The sequence below is a fragment of the Neophocaena asiaeorientalis genome, unplaced genomic scaffold (assembly GCF_003031525.2).
Source record: "Neophocaena asiaeorientalis asiaeorientalis breed wild unplaced genomic scaffold, Neophocaena_asiaeorientalis_V1.1 scaffold409, whole genome shotgun sequence".
Taxonomy (NCBI): Eukaryota; Metazoa; Chordata; class Mammalia; order Artiodactyla; family Phocoenidae; genus Neophocaena; species Neophocaena asiaeorientalis.
Window position 1 is genome coordinate 1,733,723 of NW_020175208.1, and position 20,453 is coordinate 1,754,175.

General features: G+C 38.9%; 1 protein-coding gene across 1 annotated transcript in view; it reads left to right on the plus strand.

The window, feature by feature from the left end:
- CSMD2 (CUB and Sushi multiple domains 2) overlaps nucleotides 1-20,453 on the plus strand; it is a 641,557-nt gene that overhangs the window by 543,920 nt on the left and 77,184 nt on the right. Inside the window, exons 47-48 of the mRNA XM_024765304.1 lie at nucleotides 7,213-7,293; nucleotides 7,794-7,907. Of these exons, the coding sequence (XP_024621072.1) occupies nucleotides 7,213-7,293; nucleotides 7,794-7,907 (195 nt within the window). The remainder of the gene's footprint in view (nucleotides 1-7,212; nucleotides 7,294-7,793; nucleotides 7,908-20,453) is intronic.

The following is a 20,453-nucleotide window of genomic DNA, read 5'->3' on the forward strand; positions in this document are numbered from 1 at the left end:
AATGCAGACTCTCAAGTGCTGGGCTTGACTCCTGGCTCCCGCATTTGCCAGCTGTGGGACTTGGAAGAGTAACATGGCTTCTCTGCCTTGGTCTCCTCAGGGTTATGAGAATTCATTGTGTAGGGTATGTGAGAGCTCCCAGCACCGGAGCTCTCTTCCTTCCCCTCCACACTAGTAGGGCGGAGAAGCCCGTGACGCTGATCCTTGGCACCAAGTTCAAGTTCAGAGGCAGCAGAGTGAGGCTTCTTTCTTATCCATCGTTCACACCAGCTCCTTGGCTGGGTTATCCCTTTACCTGTGCCCCACCCTGTCCCTCAGCACATTCTAGAGGGTTGTCCACTCCAAAGGAATCCAGGGCCTCTGTCGACTCCACAGGAACTACTGTGCCCAGACAAAATCAGGGAGAATTCAAATAAAGGAGCATGAACAATTCAGGGTGCATCTGTCCTTATCGACAGCCTGCTTTCTTCTAAAAGCCCAAGGTTATGGACCCAGGTATTTCCTCATTTTTGTTATAGTGGACACAGCATAGAAAAACTTATAAAACGTTCTCCGTGGGCTTGTGCCCAGCCATGAAATAACCTCCCTTGTTTACAATTTGCAGAACATTGCATCTATTTGGACTGGAAATCAGGAAGGCTTGACTTTATTCCTGGCTCCACCTCAAGTCAATGTCTGACCTTGTGTAGGTCTCTCCCCAGCTTGAGAGCTCAGTTTCTTCACCTGCGGAATGAGGGGCTTGGAGTTTGTGACCTCTAAGAATTCTGTGAGGTAGTGAAGCAGCTATTATTACCCCCAATTTACAAATGAGGAAATGAGGGCCAAGGAAGGCAGGAGAGCCTGCCCAAAATTGCATGGCTATAATTGGGAGGAGAACCCAGTCCTTGTAGCTCTGCACTGACTGCTCCAGTGGGACCGCAGGGTGTTTCTGCCTCACACGTGCATTTATAGAAATATGAATGCATTCAGCCTTAAGTCCTTGGGAGAGTTAGTGATATCGAGACAGAAAGACAGAAACAACATTGTTGAGAGCATCGGCGGCTCCAGCCGCTGTCCCCAAGGAGCTTGGGCCCAGGTGAGCATGATATGGAGATGCGAAACCCGCCATCTCAATCTGCCTTGGTACCCACACCCCTCTTGTTGGGCACACCCCATTAATGGGACCCAGGTCTTGAAGGCTATGTCATTCTGACTCCATGTGACTTGCCCATAGAGTGTGGACTCCAGCGTCACACAGACTTGGGTTCAAATCTCTGCCACATATTAGCTATGTGACTGTGGGTCTGTCGTTTACCTTTCTGAGCCTCGATTTCATTATCCACAAAATGGGAATCATATCAGTACCTAACCTCACAGAGTTAAATGAAATCATGCATGGGAATGCCTAGCTCTAGGCACAGAGTATAAAAGGTACTCAATAAACGGCAGTGTTAGTAATCACCATTATCATGATCATCATTATTATATTTAGAGATTAACAGGATCCTTATGAAATCACCTCAGTCCTAGGCCAGATCTCTGGTCCCTGCTCTTCAGCATTCACCTGCGCCAGGACCAGGTGAAGGAGGCCCAGCCCTGCCCTGGGGCATCCTTGTTCCCGAGTTCTCCTGAGTAAGTCTGCCCAGGAGAGCGCTTGCTTCTGTGTGTGTCCTGGCCACTGTGCCCCTGATGCCCTCAGGTGAGACATGAGACCCTTAGGTGCTTGCTCAGACCATGGTCCAAGGCCTCATTGACCAGAGAGCAGACATGGGCCTGGGCGAGAGGATCTACTGCTAGGCCCAGGCCAATGGGCTCGGGTGGGACAGGCTCTTTGCAAGGGGCCGAGTGAACAAGAAGGCACATTCCACCCACTCATAGGGCTTTTGATAAATTGTGGAATATAGCAATGTGTAAAAATTGTGTGTAACATACATGTGCCGTTTAAAGAAGAATAAGATGAACACCCATCGCTGAGCCTAAGAAAAAGAACACCAGTGCCTTGGAAGCCCCTGTGCACCGCCCCCAACACGTTCCCCCTGCCCGACCCCCAGAGTTAACCACAGTCCTGAATTTTCTGTTGACCATTCATTGCTTTACATTATAATTTTACTCCATAGGTGTATGTCTCCAAAAATATATACTGTTTCATTTCACATGTTATTTCTGTTATGTGAATAGAATTGTTCAATAAGTGTTCTTCTGTGACCTGCTTTTTTCACTCAAAATTAAGCTTTTGAAATCCATGCAGATGCATGTGACTAGATTTAGTTCATTTTTCAATGCCGTCTAGTATTCCATTGCGTGAAAATAGTGATTTATCTAGTCTACTCTTAATAGGCATTCAAGTTATTTTATTTCAAACAATCTGAGCATTGTTGTACATTCCTTCTTGTGGACAAGAGTTTCTCTAGGGTACATGCCTGTGTGGAATTGTGAGGTTGTAAGTATTCACATATTCAGTTTTACTGGGTAATGCCAAACTGATCACACGAAGTAGTTATAACAATTTACACTCTTCCTAGCAACAGAGGTAGAGCTTCTGTTGCACTACATCCTTGCAAACGCTGGGCTTTATTGGACTTTTAAATTTTTGCCAACCTGGTGGATAGCATTTCACTTTTATGTTGAAGATGAGGATGTGCATCCTTTCATATCTTCATTATCTATTCATTATCATTAAAGAATAAGTATGTTTATTGCTTCCTGCTCTGTGAAATGCCTGCTCCCCATACAGCTTTCTTCCCCCAAGAAGAGATAACAAACAAGTAAGTAAACAAATGAAATCTTTGCAACTTGTAATATGTGCTATGAAAGAAACAAGTAAGATAGCAAATGAAAAGGTAGAGGATCTACTTCGTGGAGAATAATTGGGGAAAATGTGTCTTAAGAGTTGGTATTTGAGACTAGAACTGAAGAAAAAGAAGGAGGCCGACTTGCAAAGAGCAGGGATTGGGAATGGGATGGGGGAAAGAATGTTTGCCTTTTTTTTTTTTTTTTTTTTGTGGTACACGGGCCTCTCACTGTTGTGGCCTCTCCCGTTGCGAGCACAGGCTCCGGACGCGCAGGCCCAGCGGCCGTGGCTCACGGGCCCAGCCGCTCCGCGGCATGTGGGATCTTCCCGGACTGGGGCACGAACCCATGTCCCCTGCATTGGCAGGCGGACTCTCAACCACTGCGCCACCAGGGAAGCCCCTGTTTGCCTTTTTATAGCCAAACATTAGCCCTAAATAAATTTCCTTTCATATGAGAACCAAAAAGAAGAAAAATACCTTAAGGAGACTTATGGCAATATTCTACAGTATTTTTTTTTAATGACAGAATCGGATTAGAATTGCAGAGAAAAATGCCCTTGGAAACTTATAGTTTAGGAAATGGAAGGAAATTTTGGAAAGCATCTGCTTCCAGCGTTAAGAGTCTAGGTAACATGGACTCCAAATAAGAGCTATCTGGCTGAGAGATTAATAAAAGGGGAAATCATACCCCACCTGATAGGATGCAGTGAGAAGGACCCAGCATCACTTCTGTAATCGTCCCATCAAAGATGTACAACCTGAATCTAATCATGAGGAATCAGACAAACCTAAATTGAGGGTAATGTATGTAATACAGTGTTACATACTAGAAATTAACTGCATATAATTTTCAAAAGTGTAAAAGTCAGGAAGGTCAAGGAAAGACTTTGGAACTGTTGCAGACTAAAGGAGACTAAGAAACATGACAACGAAATGCAACGTATGGTTCTGAACTGGATGCGTTTGCTATTAAAGACTTTATCGAGACAAGTGGTAAAACTTGGATGACATAGGCAAATGAGCCCTGCCCACTAGTTGGCATGTTAACACATAATGGAGTCAAAGCTGTATCAGTGCCTCACCCCCCAGGGGAACAAGGGAGATGGAGACAAAAGGAAACAGGAGTCCTGAATGGCCCCCTGCCCTAGAGTTCTGCAGCAATAACATGGTAGATGCGGTGTGTGTTTGGGGGTGGGGAGGGGAGGGGAGTTATCTGTAAAATATCAAAAGTCATACACCAAAATGCTAGCAATGGCTGTGCCCAGGTGGTGGGACTTGGGGAATTTTTGTTTTATTGCTTTTCAGTACTCCACCAGCTTTCTGCATTGAGCAGAAATCTGTAATTTTTTAAAAGTTAATTTAAAAAATGTAATGGGAAATCACCCGATCACACTAATATCCACAAACCCTAAGGTATCCTCACGGTGTTTAGGTGGAGATTTCTTTTATTGATTTTTTTTCTGGGAAAGTTAAGTGTGTCCTAGAAGGTTTTAGAAGGTATGTTTTAAAGGTAAGCACGAGGCTGAGAATGCAAGGAATCAAATTTTTTTAAGCTCTATAAAGGAAAACATTGAGAATTGGCTAAATAAACATTTAATGCTTGTACAAGTCAAAAGAGTGCCATAAATAGATGGGAGCAAATGATAAATTGGGAAATAATAGGCAAAGATCAATCTTAAATATATTGTACATAGAGTTTTTCAAATTTATAGGAAAAATAGAGGCAAAGAACATGAATAGAGTTAAAAAGAAAAATGTGGGAGGGAGGGAGACACAAGAGGGAAGAGATATGGGACCATATGTATAACTGATTCACTTTGTTATAAAGCAGAAACTAACACATCATCGTAAAGCAATTATACTCCAATAAAGATGTTAAAAAAAAACAGAAAAGAAAAATGCAAAGAGTCTAGTAACATATGAAAAAAATATTTAGCCTAACTGGTTGTCAAATGCCAATAAAAGAAAAGAAGTGGTACTCTGTTTGCCGCCTATCAAGTAGACAAAGATTAAAATTGATGACTCTTTCCCCCGATGGCTCTAAGTTCTGTGAGGCAAGGACTGTGTCTCTTTACTCTTGCATCATCCACACCTAACACAGTGCCTGACCCAGGGCAAACCCCCAATAGATAATCATTAAAAGAGTCAGATGAAAGAAGAATGAAAGCACCCAGGGTTGGAGAAACTGTCGTTCTGTGGACAGTATCTGTTGGAGCAATTTTCCTGGAAAGAAAAATGGAAGTATGTATCAAACACAGGCCTGGTCCTCCCTGGTTTATGTTAAATCAAGATTAAACCTGTCTGGTTACCCCAAGAGGGCTTCATAAAGCTATGTGTCACTCAATATGACGTGTTTCAGTGGACACATCTGTAGAAAAAATTAAAGTTAAATCCTCAAAACATAATACGACATTTTAAATAAAACTACATGCAGGAGGAGTCTTAAGTTACATTCCAGATACGATTGGTAAAATGTCAGAATGCCACATGAACATTTGGAACAGGTGTTTCAGGTGCCACTGGCTCTGAGGTTATCCCAGAGTGATGATGTTCACTGTGAAGCATCCACCACCCAGCGCTGTCCCAAACACGTTCTCGCCGTGCCTTTCGTATTTAGCCTTTGTTTCTGCCTAAGGTTTCTGTCTCAAGCTGAAAAGTCTGCAATGTTCATGGTGCAATATGCAATGCATAGAACTGCTGTTTTGTTACAAATGTACTAATCATTGGGTGATCATGAAGTGATGCTTTAAGTATTTACCTTCTAGCGTAGTGGTTTGTTGCATATATATAGGTATTTTGTAGTTTTCAGTACTTTTTGGGTCTTGGGTTATGCATTATAATTTTTTCCCATTTAAAGTAATGGGAAGTAGGCTCCTAGTAGCATCTTGACACAGAATGTCTGATTTCCAGGAATGGATTATTGATGTTCAGTGAGAGATGCCTGTAGTTTAAAAAAGTCATACACTCGGGCTTCCGTGGTGGCGCAGTGGTTGAGAGTCCACCTGCCGATGCAGGGGGCACGGGTTCGTGCCCTGGTCCGGGAGGATCCCACGTAACGTGGAGCAGCTGGACCTGTGAGCCATGGCCGCTGAGCCTGTGTGTCCGGAGCCTGTGCTCTGCAATGGGAGAGGCCACAACAGTGAGAGGCCCGCGTACCGCAAAAAAAAAAGTCATACACTCTAATCATTCCTAGTTTTATAAAAAGAAAAAACTTCATAAAAGGTGCATATATAGAAGGATGTTCATCACAGTTTCATTTTAAATTGCAAAACTTTGGAAATCTAAATTGTTAACAATAGAGTATCTGTTAAATAAATTTTAGTAGATTATATGATTAAATCCTATGAAGTCATTTCAATCATACTTTTGAAGGAATGTGATGACGTGGGAAAATTCTTGCAATATAATAGTAAGTGCACGAGGACCAATGCAAAGTATGTCACATGGTGCAAATCTTGTAAAAGAAAAATCTATGTGCAGAAAATATATACCCTAAGAATTTACAGTAAAGGGTTAACAGTGGTTATCTCTGAGAAGGCAATGTATGAGTTTAATTTTCCTCTTACTCTTCTCATAGAAGAGTAATGATAATGTGTTACATTTGTAAATTTTTAAAAAATGCTATCTCAAAAAACATAGCAAGGGTTGAAGTGACTTTGGAAATAATAACAGCAACATCAGTGGCAACAGCAGCTGACACATCCAGCACTCAACCACGTACCAGATAATGAAAGAAAGCCAAGTTACGAGCCCACCCTGAACTTTGCCTCGGCAACACCCTCCCCACACAGGCCAGTCTCTGCCCAGAGGGACGGCTTCTGATTTAGAAAATCCACTGAAGCCAGAGTGTTTAGCCAAAGGTCAGAAGAGAAACAAGCTGTCTTTGCTGGTCCCCCACGTAAGCCGCACACAGCATTTAGATGCTGAGTAGTGGAAAGAATATGGGATTTGAGAGCAGCCAGACCTGGATTCAAATCCTGTCTGTGCCACTTACTTCCTGTGTGACCTTAGAGAAGTAACTGAAGCTTTCTGAATCTTAGCTTCCTCATAAGTAGAGTGGGAACATCTCTCAGGGGGATCAGCTATTGAGAGAATTCAAGGTGACAGCGTGTGAAAATGCTTGGCGTATAGTAGGTGTTCAGTAAATGCTTCTCTCCCCTCCCTTCAGCGCTAGGCACCGTCACTGCCTTCTTAGATCCTCTCCTTTATTGTTACTCTTGATATATGGTTCCTGGTTTTTGCATCAAAAGCAAATAAAAACAGATGGCAGCAGATAAGCAAAATAGTGCTTTGCTAATCTTGCCCTGTGTACAGATAAGTACTCGTTAATATCTGCTGTGTGGATAGATGAGGAGTGAGAACGTGAAGCACTGAACAATGAATGACCACGTGCCCCAAGAATGATGCTCTCACACCGACTTGTCTGCTTTTGTCTTTTCAGCTTATCCGCTCACCAAATGCCCTCCTCCCACCATCCTCCCCAATGCTGAAGTCGTCACAGAGAATGAAGAATTCAACATAGGTTAGACCTCCCAAACCAGCAAGGATGGGGCTGGCGAGGAGGGGCCGGGGAAGGGTGGGGCCTGGCCCCTGGGGCTTATCTCTGCCTCCTGTCCTTGGAGAGAAACAATAGGCCCAGTGCAAGAGGGTTGATGTTCTGTCAACTGAGTTTCACCCAAAATACAATCACTTCTGTTTTTAGCCATACGCAGCCAGAGGAGCTAGGAAAGCAGTTTTCTTCCATGATTCGAGTCAGGATGTTTTGAGAAATAAGTCCATGCAAGACACTATAAAAAGTTCCTAGAATGTGCAACGCTGTTAGGCTCAGCAAGGCTGAGCTGTGAGAGGGGAGCCACCGTCATCTGGGTCATTTGACTGGAGTTGAGCTAGTAATTTAGTCTGAACAGAGCACAGCCCGCCACTGATCATCTTGCCTGGAAGTGGGTTCAAGCTACTAAGGGGTGCCAATCAGCCCTGCCCAGACTTCTCCAGGGAATCCCCATACTGGTCTCTCCTTGACAGGTGACATCGTACGCTACAGGTGCCTCCCTGGCTTTACCTTAGTTGGGAATGAAATCCTGACCTGCAAACTTGGAACTTACCTGCAGTTTGAAGGGCCGCCCCCAATATGTGAAGGTAATCACACCGAGCCATGCCTTGGAGTTCCTCCAAAACATCTCCCCTGTTTTCCTTCTCTCTATATATTCCCAGTCCCTGCCCATGAAGCAAGAAGTCACTTGGTAGATGTTTGAATGAGTGAGTGAACAAGTGCTCTGGATGGGTTCTCTGCTCTGCTCCTAGGTCCGGGGCTGTGATTTGGCTGTAGTGGCCACATTTATTTCTGTCTCCCTTTTTTCTAACTGACATTCCCTGGAAATGGCAGGAGGTTGTGGGGCCTTGGTGGGAGCTGGGACTCACGCACCAACCTTGCCTTACTGGAGTGCAGGTGCGTCCAAAACCCTACGTGCTGAACTAGGCAACCGAGAAACCACAGTTGTCTTCAATCCACTGTGATGCCTTGATGAAAATGGATGTGCTTCACCAAGTTATCCCAACTAAGACCAAAACCAATTCTTTCCACTCACGAGGCATCTGACCTGGGGCAAGATACCTAACTGTTCTATGCCTCAGTTTTCTCATCTGTAAAATAAGGATAATGATGTTACTTATGCCATGGGCTTGTTATGAGGAATTAAATGGGTCAGTAATGTAAAGCACCTTGGAAAACTATGCCTGGCACACAGTAACTGTTCAGTGTGGGCTATTATCATTGTTATTTAGTAGCCTATGGAGAAACAGGTCAGCTTCTCCTCCATCTCTAGGAAATCAAGAGTAGGGAGAATCTGCATTATGGATTATTGACGAGGAAGAGAGGGGCTACAAGCCCCAGAATTAGGCTGCTGATACACTGAGAAATACAGTATTTATTTCAGTTGAGCTGACCTACCCACATACCAAATGACCAGTCCCCAATAAAAGTGAACTTTCACCTTCATCTGCTCCAGAATCTCCTTAATTTGCTCCAGCCCAAGTTTCTCATCATCTCTGGCTCCGTTTCTATGTCTACGTGGCTCCAGTCTTCCTGGCTTCACTCCCCATTCTCAGCCTTGTGCTTTCCTCTGGGACTTGGTATCATACTTGGGCTTCCCAAGGTGTGACCCTTCATAGTCTTTTCTATAATAGCAGCTTGATCGGGATATAATTCATATACCATGCAACTCATCCGCTTGAAGTGTATACTTCAATGGTTTTTAGTATATTCAGAGTTTTGCAGCCATTATCACAATCAATTTTAAAACATTTTAATCACCCCCAAAAGAAATCCTGTAACCTTTAGCAGTCAGTTCCCATTTCTTTCCAGCCCCCTCAGTTCTAGGCAACCACCAAACTACTTTCTGTCTCTATGAATTTGCCTATCCTGGGTATTTCATATAAATAGAATCCTATGATGTGTGGTTTTTTGTGACTTCTTTCACATAGCATAATGTTTTATGGGTTCATTCATGTTGTAGCATGTATCAGCACTTCATTCCTTTTTGTTGAAAATAATATTCCATTGTACCTATAGCATATTTTGTTTATCCACTTATCATTGATGGACACTTGAGTTGTTTCTACTTCTAGCTATTATGAATAATACTGCTGTGAGCATTCATGTACAAGTTATTGGGTGAAACATGTTTTCATTTCTTTTAGGTATGTATCTAAGAGTGGAATTGCTGGGTCATATGGTAACTCTATATTTAAACTTTTGAGGAACTGCCAGAGTATTCTCCACAGCAGCTGAACCATTTTCTGTTCCCACCAGCAGTGTATGAGGGTTTCAATCTTTCCACATCCTCTCTGTTATTATTAACTGTCTTTTTAATTATAGCCATCCTAGTGTGTATAATGGGTACCTCATTGTTGTTTTGATTTGTATCTTCCTGATGGCTAAGATGTTGAGCATTTTTTCATGTGCTTATTGTTCATTTGCATGAAGAAATGTCTATTTGGATCCTTTGCCCATCTTTAAGTTATTTATCTGTTTAATTATTGAGTTGTAGGAGTTTTTTTATATATATATTCTAGATACAAGTCCTTTATCAGATGTGTGATTTTCAAAAAATTTTCGCATTTTATGGGTTGTCTTTTCACTTTCTTGATGGTGTTCTCAGAAGCACAAAAGTTTTTAATTTTGATGATGTCCAATTTACATATATATATATTTTTTTGGTGCTTGTGCTTTTGGTGTCATACCTGAGAAACTATTGCCTAATCCAAGATCAAGAAGATTTACATCTATGTTTTCCTCTAAGAGTTTATAATTTTAGCTCTTACATTTAGAACTGTATCTATTTTGAGTTAATTTTTATATATAGTGTGAGGTAGGGGTCCAACTTCATTATTTTGCATATGGATATGCAGTGGTCCTGGCATCACTTACTGGAAAGACTATTCTTTCCCCATTGAATTGTTTTGGTACCCTGTTGAAATCTATTGACTACAAATTTGGGGTTTTAGTTCTTGATCCTCAATTCTGTTTTCTTGATCTATAAGTCTATCCTTAGCCAGTACCACACTATCTTGATTACTATAGCTTAGTCATATGTTTTGAAATCAGGAAGTGTGAGTCCTCCAGCTTTGTTCTTCTTTTTCAAGATTATTTTGGATATGCTGGATCTGCTGAATTTCCATATGAATTTTAGGATCAACTTATCAATATCTACAAAGAAACCAACTGGGATTTTTGTAGAGATTGAGTTGAATTCATAGACCAGTCTGGGTCTCACTACCATCTTAACAATATTAGGTCTTCCAATCCATGAATATAGGATGTTTTTCCATTCATAACCTCTTCAGTGTACAACTTTCTTTTACATTTTGGCTTTTTCTTCTCTTTTCTGCTTCAGTTAATGCCTTGTCCAATGATGTCCTAGTCTCCTATGACAAAGATCAGACATTTTTCTATCAGCTCAGAAGTTTGCTATAGCAACATAGAAAATTTGGTGAAATTCAAACCTAAAAACATCACAATGCAATTATAGAACATCAAGGATAAAGATAAAATGTTAAAACCATCATGGAGAAAAGATAAATCAGACTCACAGCATTATTGCATCAACAATAATACCTATCAAAAGATAAAATGCAGCAGGAAAAATAATTGTAAACTGAACTTCTAAACCCAGCCAAATTATCAATTAAGAGTGAGAATGAATTAATGAAATCTTCAGACACACAAGGACTAAGTTACTACCTTACTAAAAGCATAATTAAAGGATACACTTCAATGCATTAGTCAGGATAGGATAGGCATATGCTGCAATAACAAGCAATCCCCACATCTCAGTGGCTTAACACAACAAAAGTTTATATCTTCTTCAGGCAAAATTTTCTGTAGTCCAGGTAACTCTATAGAGCTGATAACTCAGTGATCCAGGCTGCTTCAGTCTTGTGCTGCCATCTGAAAACTAGTCCCCTGCCTCCATCCTCCACTGCAGCAGAGGAAGAAGGAGAATGGACATTCACATAAGGGCTTTTCACTTCCTCAGCCCCAAAGTGACACACATTATTCTACTCACATCTAACTGGCCAGAAATAGGCACATGGATGGGAAGTGAAGTTTTTTATATGCTCAGGAGATAAAAGAAAGTCTGATACTGGTAAACACCAGAAATATCTACCATATTCAGCAAGAAAAAGATGAATACCGGCAGAATGATTCAGATGCAAAAATTAACAATAAGCTAAGAAATCAGTAAAATATGGTAGTCAATCTAAAATATATTGACTAGAAAATAAAAATCTGAAGACAATTTGAGAAATAAATGACATTGGAGAACCTATTTTAAAGAAAGAAAAAGAGCTGAGGACCCTTTCCTGCTGAGGAAAGCCATAGATATTGATTAACCATGTACATTATTAAAAATATATACATTTAAATACAATGTTTAAATTTCTGCATAGTTTTCTTAAAGTATGTATGTCCATAGTATGTGTAAGTTCTAAATTCATAATCAAAAATAAAGAGAATAAAGTAAATTTGGTTAATCAAATGGGAAACATTGAAGGAGAAAAATATATTTTAAATCATGGTAAACAGAAAATACAAAATGAGGTAGCAAAACTAAGTGCAAGGGCTTCCCTGGTGGCACAATGGTTAAGAATCTGCCCACCAATGCCGAGGACACGGGTTTGAGCCCTAGGTCCAGGAAGATCCCACATGCCACAGAGCAACTAAGCCTGTGCACCACAACTACTGAGCCTGCGCTCTAGAGCCTACAAGCCACAACTACTGAAGCCACATGCCACAACTACTGAAGCCCACGTGCCTAAAGCCCATGCTCTGCAACAAGAGAAGCCACCACAATGAGAAGCCCACGCACCACAACAAAGAGTAGCCCCTGCTCGCCACAACTAGAGAAAGCCCACGCACAGCAACGATGACAATGTTTAATAAATTTATTTATTTCAAAAAAAAACCATGTGCAAATATATGTGCAACCGTGATAAATATAATTGAATCCAACTGCTAATTAAAGGTCAGAGATTTTCAGATTGGTTAAATTTTAAAAGTCTAATTATAAGCTTTCCATGAACTTAGAATTGAATATATTCATTTGCCTCTCTAAGGTCATAGCTAGAAAGGTGTCACTCATCCCTGGTATGAAGCAAAATGTTAAAAAAAAATAGATAGCAAGTACTAACCTCTAAAATCTGGTGTAGCAAAGCTAATAACAGACTAAATAGAATTTAAGGCAGAAAGCATTAAAAGACATAAAGAGGGATATTTCATGCTGGTAAACATAATCTACCAAGAATATATAATAGTCATAAACTTCTGTGCACCTAAGAATAGTATTGAAATGTATAAAGGGAAAATTCATAGAATTACAGGGAGACAGGGACAAATTCACAGTTACAGTGGTAGACTTCAGCACATCTCTTTCAATGACAGACCAAGAATAAGTAGTTAACATAAAATATTTGCAAAATATAGTTATATTAATGAACTTTTGTTGCAAGAACACCATGCCAAAACTTAGAGGCTTTAAACAGTAATTATTTATTTTCTACAAAAGTTGTACTTTAAATATAAGTACCAGATAGATTGCAAGGGAAAGAAGAGAAAAAGATATGCCATACAAATGGTAAACATAAGAAACATAAAGAAATTTCAAATAATACTGCAATCAAGGAGTATTACCAAAAATAGAGATATTTAGAAATGACAAATAAGCTAACTACATTAAAAAAGATATACAAGTGTATATGCAGATGATAAAAGAGATTCAAAACACATGAAGGAAAAATCAACAGAACTGAATGTAAAAAGTAAAGACAAACTACAGAATAAGAGAAGAGAAGATATTCAGAGTATGTGTATTTTTTAAAAGGCCCTGTACCTAGACTATGTAAAGAACTTTTACAACTCAGTAATAAAATAATCCAATGAAAATATGTACAAGAGACTTGAACAGACACTTTGTAAAATAAGGTATGAATGGCCAATAAGTATATGAAAACATGCTCAACATCATTAGTCATAAGGCAAATGCAAATTAAACCATAATGAAATATTACTACGCACCCCCTAGAATAGCTTAAATTTAAGACTAACAATACAAAATGTTAAAAAGGATGTGGAACAAATAGAATTTTCATATATTGCTGGTTGGGATGTAAAATCATACAATCACTTTGGAAAACCGATTGGAAGTTTCTTTTAAAGATAAATTCCCCTACACTATCACCTGGCAATTCTACTCCTAGTTATTTATCAAAGAGAAATGAAAACCCATATCCATAAAAAGACTGTTATATGAATTTTGTAATAATCCCAAACTGGAAACAACCCAAATGTTCATCAGTAGGAGAATAAATAAGCAAATTGTCCTATGATTGCTACAGAATAATAAAAACAAAGGAAACAGTGATACATAAAACAGCATGAGTTGACTCTTACAAAAATTATGTTTAGCAAAAGAAACCAGGCACAAAAATAATGCATATATGATTCCAACTACATGAAGCTCTGGTACACAAAACTAATGCTTATAGAAATAGCATCATTGATTTCCTGGAGCATTGGGGCAGGTCATACTGATTGCAAAGGGGCATAAGAGAATTTTCTGGGGCAACGGAAATAATCTATATCCTGACTGTGGTAGTGGTCACATAGATATATACATTAGCCAAAACTCATTAAATTGTGTACCTAAAATATGTGCATTTTATTGTACATAAATTATATCTCTAAGTTTTTGAAATTTAAAAAGAAATTCATGAGTTATAAGCAGAACAGGCTTACTGGTAAAGTAAAAAGAAGTACCTGAAATAAAGAGTAGCAAAATAATCAAACCATTAGGTAAGTTAAACAAAGGGAAAAAGCAGGAGCTTACAAAAATAAAAAAGGAAGAGTGGAATATAACCGTTGAACCAAGGAAATTTTTAAATTATGAGACTATTTTGTACATATCTATGCCAAAAAATTAGTGATATGAATGAATTTCTGGGAAGCTATAATTTAATAAAATTGACCCCAGTAGAGAGAGAAAGTTTATACTTTCAATATTCTCTTTAAAAAGGTGGGGAGAATGGTTTCAGAGGAAGCCCCACCAAAAACATTAAGACTAGATGGTATCACGGAAGAATACTACTAAATCTTCAAAGGCCAGATATCTCAAGCATAGGAAAAACAAAAAAACTTGTAAACACTAATGCCTAAATCTGATAACATTGCACACAAAAAGGCAAACCTATGGACCCATGTCATTTGAGAGAGCATGCCTTGTTTCCCCCTGATGGAGGCAGATTCAAGTAGAAGGTAAAAAGCTTGAAAGAGACCTGCTACTGGAAGGAGCAGACCATAAGGCCTGGGGAACTTAATTATCACCACACCTCAGTGACCTGTGCTGGCTGTCAGGTTAGTGAAATCTGGAACATTTCAAAAGCCAGGCTGCTTTCCTCCTTAGAAGCCATTCTTATATAATTCCAATGTTGCTCCTCCATTTCTTCTAAGTCCCACACTGACCATCTTCCTTAGGGTGATATGTTTATCTTTAGATATCTTTTCCTTTAATCAAATTATAATTGACTTACAATATTACATTAGTTTCAGGTACACAGCGTAGTGGTTTGATCTTTCTATAGATTACGCACCATACAGTTACTATAATATTATTGACTATATTCCCCATGCTGTATATCACATCCCTGGGCCTTCTCTATTTCCTAACTGGCAGTCTGTACCTCTTAATCACCTTCAGCTCTTTTCCCAACTCCCCATCCCTCGGTCCTCTGGCAACTACCACTTTGTTCTCTGTATTTGTTAAGTCTGTTTCTGTTTTGTTATATTTGTTAGTTTGTTTTGCTTTTCAGATTTCATATGTAAGTGAAATCATACAGTATTTGTCTGTAACTGTCTGATTTATTTCACTTAGCATAATACCATCCAGGTCCATCCATGTTGTTGCAATTGGCAAGATTTCATTCTTTTTTATGGCTGAGTAATATTCCATTGTGTATATATACCACTACTTCTTTATCCATTCACCTATCGATGGACACTAAGGTTGCTTCTATATCTTGGTTATTGTAAGTAATGCTGCAGTGAATATTGGGATGCATATGTCTTTTCGAATTAGTGTTTTCATTTTCTTTAGCTAAATACCCAGGAGTGGAAATGCTGGATCATATGGTATTTCTATTTTTAATTTTTTGAGGGAACTCCATGCTGTTTTCCATAGTGGCTGCACCAATTTACATTCTCACCAACAGTGCACAAGGGTTCCCTTTTCTTCACATTCTCACCAACACTTGTTATTTCTTGTCTTTTTGATGATTGCCATCCTGACAAGTGTGAGGTGATATCTCACTGTGGTTTTGGTTTGCATTTCTCTAATAATTAGTGACGTTGAGCATCTTTTCATGTGCCTATTGGCCATCTGTATGTCTTCTTTGGAAAAATGTCTGTTCAGGTCCTCTGCCCATTTTTAATCAGATTGTTTGTTTTTTCTGATATTAAGTTGTATGAGTACTTTACATATTTTGGATATTAACCCCTTATCAGGTATATCATTTGTAAATATCTTCACCCATTCAGTACGTTGCCCTTTCATTTTTTTTAAATATCTTTATTGGATTATAATTGTTTTACAAAATTGTGTTAGTTTCTGGTGTACAACAAACTGAATCAGCTATATGTATACATGTATCCCCATATTCCATCCCTCTTGCATCTCCCTCCCACCCTCCCTATCCCACCCCTCTAAGTGGTCACAAAGCAACAAGCTGATCTCCCTGTGCGATGCGGCTGCTTCCCACTAGTTATCTATTTTACATTTGGTAGTGTACGTATGTCAATGCTACTCTCTCAGTTCATCCCAGCTTACCATCCCCCTTCCACTTGTCCACAAGTCCGTTCTCTATGTCTGCATCTTTATTCCTATCCTACTGCTAGGTTTGTCAGAACAATTTTTGTTTTAGATTCCATATATATGTGTTAGCATACAGTATTTGTTTTCTCTTTCTGACTTACTTCACTCTGTATGACAGAATCTAGGTCCATCCAACTCACTACAAATAACTCAATTTCATTTCTTTTTATGGCTGAGTAATATTCCATTGTATATATGTGCCACATCTTCTTTATCCATTCATCTGTCGATGGACACTTAGGTTGCTTCCATGTTCTGGCTATTTTGAAGAGTGCTGCAATGAACATTGGGATACATGACTCTTTTTGAATTATGGTTTTCTCAGGGTATATGCCCAGTAGTGGGATTGCTGGGTCATATGGTACTTCTATTTTTAGTTTCTTAAGGAACCTCCATACTGTTCTCCATAGTGGCTGTATCAATTTACATTCCCACGAACAGTGCAAGAGGGGTCCCGTTTCTCCACACCCTCTCCAGCATTTATTGTTTGTAGATTTTTTGATGATGGCCATTCTGACCGATGTGAGGTGATACCTCACTGTAGTTTTGATTTGCCTTTCTCTGATGATTAGTGATGTTGAGCATCCTTTCACGTGTTTGTTTGCAATCTGTATATCATCTTTGGAGAAATGTCTGTTTAGGGCTTCTGCCCATTTTTGGACTGGGTTGTTTCTCTTTTTGATATTGAGCTACATGAGCTGCTTGTATATTTTGGAGATTAATCCTTTGTCAGTTGCTTCGTTTGCAAATATTTTCTCCCATTCTGAGGGTAATCACTCCATCTGTTTGTATCATCTTTAATTTCTTTCATCAGTGTCTTATAGCTTTCTGACTAGAGTGTCTTTTGTCTCCTTAGGTAGATTTATTCCTAGGTATCTTATTCTTTTTGTTGCAGTGCCAAATGGGAGTTTTTCTTTAATTTCTCTTTTAGATTTTTCATCATTAGTGTTTAGGAATGCAAAAGATTTCTGTGCATTAATTTTATATACTGCTACTTTACCAAATTCATTGATTAGCTCCTGTAGTTTTCTGGTAGCATCTTTAGGATTCTCTATGTATAGTATCATGTCATCTGCAAAATCTGACAGTTTTATGTCTTCTTTTCCGATTTGGATTCCTTTTATTTCTTTTTCCTTGCTGACTGCTGTGGCTAAAAAACTTCCAACACTATATTGAATAATAGCTGTGACAGTGGGCAACATTGTCTTTTTCCTGATCTTAGAAAAAATGGTTTCAGTTTTTCACCATTGGGAACAATGTTGGCTGTGGGTTTGTCATATATGGCCTTTATTATGTTGGGGTAGGTTCTCTCTATGCCCGCTTTCTGGAGAGTTTTTTATCATAAATGTGTGTTGAATTTTGTCAAAAGCTTTTTCTGCATCTATTGAGATGATCATATGGTTTTTAACCTTCAGTTTGTTAATATGGTATATCACGTTGGTTGATTTGCGTATATTGAAGAATGCTTGCATTCTTGGCGTAAACCCCACTTGATCATGGTGTATGATCCTTTTAATGTGCTGTTGGATTCTGTTTGCTAGTATTTTGTTGAGGATTTTTACATCTATGTTTATCAGTGATATTGGCCTGTAGTTTTCTTTCTTTGTGACATCTTTGTCTAGTTTTGGAATTAGGGTGATGGTGGCCTTGTAGAATGAGTTTGGGAGTGTTCCTCCCTCTGCTATATTTTGGAAGACTTTGAGAAGATAGGTGTTAGCTCTTCTCTAAATGTCTGATAGTATTCGCCTGTGAACCCATCTGGTTCTGGCCTTTTTTTCATTGGAAGATTTTTAATCACAGTCTCAATTTCAGGGCTTGTGATTGGTCTGTTCATATTTTCTATTTCTTCCTGGTTCAGTCTCGGATGGTTGTGCTTTTCTAAGAATTTGTCCATTTCTTCCAGGTGGTCCATTTTATTGGCATAGAGTTTCTTGTGGTAATCTCTCATGATCCTTTGTATTTCTGCAGTGTCAGTTGTTACTTCTCCTTTTGCATTTCTAATTCTATTGATTTGAGTCTTCTCCCTTTTTTTCTTGATGAGTCTGGCTAATGGTCTATCAATTTTGTTTATCTTCTCAAAGAACCAGCTTTTAGTTTTATTGATCTTTGCTATCATTTCCTTCATTTCTTTTTCATTTATTTCTGATCTGATGTCTATGATTTCTTTCCTTCTGCTAACTTTGGGGGATTTTTGTTCTTCTTTCTCTAATTGCTTTAGGTGTAAGGTTAGGTTGTTTATTTGAGATGTTTCTTGTTTCTTGTGGTAGGATTCTATTGCTGAAAACTTCCCTCTTAGAACTGCTTTTGCTGCATCCCATAGGTTTTGGATCGTCGTGTTTTCATTGTCATTTGTTTCTAGGTATTTTTTGATTTCCTCTTTGATTTCTTCAGTGATCTCTTGGTTGTTTAGTAGCATATTGTTTAGTCTCCATGTGTTTGTACTTTTTACAGTTTTTTCCTGTAATTGATATCTAATCTCATAGATTTGTGGTTGGAAAAGATACTTGATACAATTTCAATTTTCTTAAATTTGCCAAGCCTTGATTTGTGACTCAAGATATGATCTATCCTGGAGAATATTCCATGAGCACTTGAGAAGAAAGTGTATTCTGTTACTTTTGGATGGAATGTCCTATAAATATCAATTAAGTCCATCTTGTTTAACAGATCATTTAAAGCTGGTGTTTCCTTATTTATTTTCAATTTGGATGATCTGTCCATTGGTGAAAGTGGGGTGTTAAAGTCCCCTACTATTATTGTTCCTGTCGATTTCCCCTTTTATGACTGTTAACACTTAAATGCTTTATGTATTGAGGTGCTCCTACGTTGGGTGCATAAATATTTACAATCATTTTATCTTCTTGGATTGATCCCTTGATCATTATGTTGTGTCCTTCTTTGTCTCTTGTAATAGTCTTTATTTTAAAGTCTATTTTGTCTGATATGAGAATTGCTACTCCAACTTTCTTTTGATTTCCATATGTGGAATATGTTTTTCCATCCCCTCACTTTCAGTCTGTGTGTGTCCCTAGGTCTGAAGTGGGTTTCTTGTAGACAACATATATATGGGTCTTGTTTTTGTATCCATTCAGCCAGTCTGTGTCTTTTGGTTGGATCACTTAATACATTTACATTTAAGGTAATTATCAATATGTATGTTCCTATTACCATTTTCATAATTGTTTTGGGTTTGTTTTTGTAGGTCTTTTTCTTCTCTTGTGCGTCCTGCCTAGAGAAGTTCCTTTAGCATTTGTTGTAAAGCTGGTTTGGTGGTGCTGAATTCTCTTAACTGTTGCTTGTCTGTAAGGGTTTTAATTTCTCCATCAAATCTGAATGAGAGCCTTGCTGGGTGGAGTAATCTTGGCTGTAGGTTTTTCCCTTTCATCACTTTAAATATGTCCTGCCATTCCCTTCTGGCTTTTAGAGTTTCTGCTGAAAAATTAGCTGTTAACCTTATGGGGATTCCCTTGTGTGTTATTTGTTGCTTTTCCCTTGCTGCTTTTAATATTTTTTCCTTGTATTTAATTTTTCATAGTTTAATATGTGTCTTGGCGTGTTTCTCCTTGGATTTATCCTGTATGGGACTCTCTGCACTTCCTGTACTTGATTGACTATTTCCTTTCCCATATTAGGGAAGTTTTCAACTATAATCACTTAAAATATTTTCTCAGACCCTTTCTTTTTCTCTTCCTCTGCAACCCCTATAATTCGAATGTTGCTGCATTTAATATTGTCCCAGAGGTCTCTGAGACTGTCCTCAATTCTTTTCATTCTTTTTTCTTTATTCTGCTCTGCAGCAGTTATTTCCACTATTTTATCTTCCAGGTCACTTATCCGTTCTTCTGCCTCAGTTATTCTGCTACTGATCCTTTCTAGAGAATTTTTAAGTTCATTTATTGTGTTGTTCATCATTGTTTGTTTACTCGTTAGTTCTTCTAAGTCCTTGTTAAACATTTCTTGTATTCTCTCCATTCTGTTTCCAAGATTTTAGATATCTTTACTATCATTATTCTGAATTCTTTCTCAGGCAGAATGCCCATTTCCTCTTCATTTGTTTGGTCTGGTGGGTTTTTACCTTGCTCCTTCATCTGCTGCATATTTCTCTGTCTTCTCATTTTGTTTAACTTACTGTGTTTGGGGTCTCCTTTTTGCAGGCTGCAGGTTCATAGTTCCTGTTGTTTTTGGTGTGTGCCCCCAGTGGGTGAGTTTGGTTCAGTGGCTTGTGTAGGCTTCCTGGTGGAGGGGACTGCTGCCTGTCTTC